Source organism: Polyodon spathula, chromosome 2, assembly GCF_017654505.1.
Source record: "Polyodon spathula isolate WHYD16114869_AA chromosome 2, ASM1765450v1, whole genome shotgun sequence".
Lineage (NCBI taxonomy): Eukaryota > Metazoa > Chordata > Actinopteri > Acipenseriformes > Polyodontidae > Polyodon > Polyodon spathula.
In genome coordinates, this window is record NC_054535.1 from 101,481,374 (window position 1) to 101,484,866 (window position 3,493).

Genomic DNA, 3,493 nt, shown 5'->3' on the forward strand with positions numbered 1-3,493 from the left:
TGGTTTTCAAAACACTCATGAAGAAGCTTTTTTGTCAAACATAATTGCTCACATAACTTTGTTTCTATTATTATTATTGACGGTTTCCATGACATCCTGGAGAAGCCCATTTTCCTCTTAGATACTACAGTACCTAACATAAAATGCTGTGCACATGCTTCACCTGGGTTATAATGCTGAGCGTGTGCTCTAATTAAAGCACTCTGCATCCCTGCCTTTACTTTATAGCTCAGCTGCAGTTTTCTAAAAAGGAATTTTCTACACAAAAAGCCAACAATAAAAGATGCATTGTGCAGAAAGATGCGCTGTTATGTTTTATCAATGAAAAAATGTTAGTTAAATCTGCACCTAGTATCACCGTGAATTTACTGTTTGAAAACAGCATCCCTCAGCCTTATTCAATTAATCAAAAATAACAGCCTACTACACAGTCTCGTTAGCACTGTCAACAATACATGCTTCCTGTCAAACCTACTTATTGGGAATAACAGCCACAAAGAGGACTTGATTTTGCAGATGCCAACAGCTGCCTACATGACGGAGACACAGTTGGCATTGTGCACGCCCACACAGAAAGAATACGAATTACATAGAAATGGGTTCCCGAGTGGCTCACCTGGTAAAAGCACAGCCACGTGGTGTGCAGAGTGAGTCATACAGTCAAGGGAGCGAGGGTTTGGGTCCTGGCTGTGCAAAGTCACCCTATAATTCCTGTAACAGCACAATCAGAGTGTACGAGAATCTGAAACCTTATAATTCCTGTAACAGCATCCAGGTTTAAACAACTATATTTAATGAGAATGTAACAGTCTTATACTGAGCTTGCAATCCTGCTTGACTATTTAATTCAGAAGCTGTCATTACTTGGATCCATACTTAACACAGTATCTAATAGCACATTGAGGGACTGGATCACGTTCACAAATTTTCAAATGTAATCAACACAGTGAATAAACATGGTTGGAATGTGTGGTCTAAATCTAGTTCACAAATGGTGTTTAATTCCTATACAAACTTAAGTCTATACTTCCTAAACTGTTTTAAGACTTGAAAAAGGCTGCAATACAGCTGACAAAGGACAAATCATTGTGTTTTTAGAAGAGGCTAAACAGGAAAGATATCAGAATGTTACAGACTAAAGAGCGCCTGGTGTGAAAACAGGACAAATGAAATGATGGGGCACTGTTGTTTGTTTTATTGATTTGCTGCATCACAAGATAAATACAAAAATACAATTTTATAATACATATAATGGTTCTTCAAAACACATTTGCTTTATGTTTTCTTCATTTTAATTAAAAGGACAATAAAAACAAGAACACATCCACACTACGTTAAGAATGACTGCTGTACAACTCAGAGTTGTATAAATACACCTTTATATAATTTGGGGGAGGGGGGCGAAGGTTTCAGTAGTTTCATGCTTATCCTCCCCTTTTGACAAATTGACGATTAAAATCGTTGAGCATTCTTAAAATGTTGGCTTTTTAAAGATCTGATTACAAGCACCTAAGCAGGAAGGAATTGCAAGATGTTCCCCGTGGACAGTCACACAGTTTCCCGATCCGGGCACCTTTCCTCAAAGCACACTGCTCCCCAGCGTCGCACTGCCAACCAAACAAGACACACAAGTTCAGCTTCCTGCAACGCGACAGAACGTGAATGACAGAAGAACGCAATGTCAACTGAAAATAACGCAGGAAAAAAAATGACATGTTGTTTCTTAAAAGCCACACACTAAAACTCGTTTCTCATAAACAAAACAGACGCACTGATTTGTCACATTAAAATTGAATGACAAGAGATGGAAGCTGTTTTCAAATTTCCACGCTATTTTACAAGGTGGGGTTTTAAACAAACAACTTACCATTCCGCTGTTCTAATAAGTCCCTCTGTACAGGCACATCGCATGTCTGCATTTAAAATGTGATACTAAAAGTACGAGTTTTCACTTTTAAATTACTGGAATTATTATTAGCCTATATTTTATATTAAAAAAGGTAATGGTTTTCCCCAAATATAATTATAACTGTAACTCACCATAGGCAATTGGCCATACTTCTTCTCATAATAAGGTATTCTCTTGCTTTTAAGTTTTTCAAGAACTTCTTGCAAGGCTTCTATCTGTTTAAAGGCGGCAATGTAGACAGTCATCTTTATTTTAGTAGCGAGAATTATTACATTGTGAGACAAAAATAAACGATGAACAGTTGGTAATACAGGCTGTCAAACGAATTAAAACAAATATTATGTTATGATATAATAACAACAGAACAATAAACGATTTTGTTTTTAAATAAAGACATTTAAAACCAGAAATACACAGAGTTCGATTACGGTTTTTGATCGACTCATAAAAGTATAGGACAAGCATACATTTGCACTGATGAAAAACGAGAACACTACTTAGTAGTTTTCTAATAAATTGGGCTACTGATTAACCAAAAATAGTATGCAGAAAAAATAGGAATGTTTGAAAAGCAAAGAAGAAATTAAACTAAAAGCAATCTGCAGTGTTCATATTTATTACTATCATACGTACCAGTTGCTTTTCGTTTACGGAGTCTTCCTTGTCCAGAGACCGGGTTTCTAACTCGGTTTCCTGACAGTTGGTGTGGAGAAAGAGAGCAGCGCTGAGCAGAGTGAAGAGGTAGAGACGGGAGCTGTCCATGGTGCTGTAGCTCACTTTGATTTGAGGCACACAATCTGTATCACTTCAAACAAGCACACGAACACTGACAGCTGCAAACCCGGACCGACCCGCCTTTATAGGATCCAAGACCCTCTCGAATGACGTCCTGAACTGCGAAACATAACAGGGGATTTCAAAAGAGATTTATCAAGTCTGTTTTGAGCCAATTAAGTGCCAAGGCAGAAACAAGAGGACCGAATAGAAAATAAAGTGGGTCTTGGAGACGTTGTATTGGCGTCACCAGTAAGGATTATCTCGACTGCTCCTTCGATAAGAAGTAAATAAGCGTTTGCATTACTGATAAATAAAGTTAAGCTACGCATTTGACTCTCAATTAGTAAATTACTGTCCAGACAAAAGGAAAATATGACATACCAAACTTTAATTTAGAATATTTCTGACAAAATGATTTGTGTTTGCTTTACCTCGGCGATATGTCTTGTTATGGTTAAAAAGGAAAATGTATATATAGTTTCTGCATGACTGTAAGATTACTTTGAGCTATACGAAGGACACTTGGAACAATAATTCATATTGATGTTAAAACCCACAGCGGGACGTGCTGTAGCCTGATGCCGAAGAGTCACATGCCAATAATAATATTCAACTATTTGATCAATTATTTTGAGAAAAGAAAACAACACTTGTCAAGGGTGACAAAGGTGTATGTGATTTATTGAATTATATTGTGATTTTTTAGAATGTTTTATTTATTTTTCTTTTTTTCACGATGTGTTGTTGGAATGATTTATTTAATTTAAGCACGTTATTGATATATTGATTTGTTTTGCTTTTACGTTA

General features: G+C 36.6%; 1 protein-coding gene across 1 annotated transcript; it reads right to left on the reverse strand.

Annotated features, from left to right (window-relative positions):
• Window positions 1–1,156: 1,156 nt before the first annotated feature.
• Window positions 1,157–2,791, reverse strand: LOC121328681 (cocaine- and amphetamine-regulated transcript protein). Its single transcript, XM_041273632.1, has 3 exons — window positions 2,543–2,791; window positions 2,041–2,124; window positions 1,157–1,607 (listed from the first exon to the last, which is right to left on the reverse strand). Exons 1-3 carry the CDS (start codon window positions 2,669–2,671, stop codon window positions 1,500–1,502), a joined length of 321 nt encoding a protein of 106 aa, XP_041129566.1. The 5' UTR covers window positions 2,672–2,791; the 3' UTR covers window positions 1,157–1,499.
• Between the last annotated feature and the right edge of the window lie 702 nt (window positions 2,792–3,493).

Bases quoted from the DNA above. Each gene is read 5' to 3' on its own strand.
- LOC121328681 (XM_041273632.1), bottom strand. From the start codon at position 2,671: ATGGACAGCTCCCGTCTCTACCTCTTCACTCTGCTCAGCGCTGCTCTC. The intron at 2,125-2,542 runs GTACGTATGATA...GCCTTTAAACAG, and splicing joins CCGTAAACGAAAAGCAACTG to ATAGAAGCCTTGCAAGAAGT. The intron at 1,608-2,040 runs GTGAGTTACAGT...TTTGGTTGGCAG, and splicing joins AGTATGGCCAATTGCCTATG to TGCGACGCTGGGGAGCAGTG.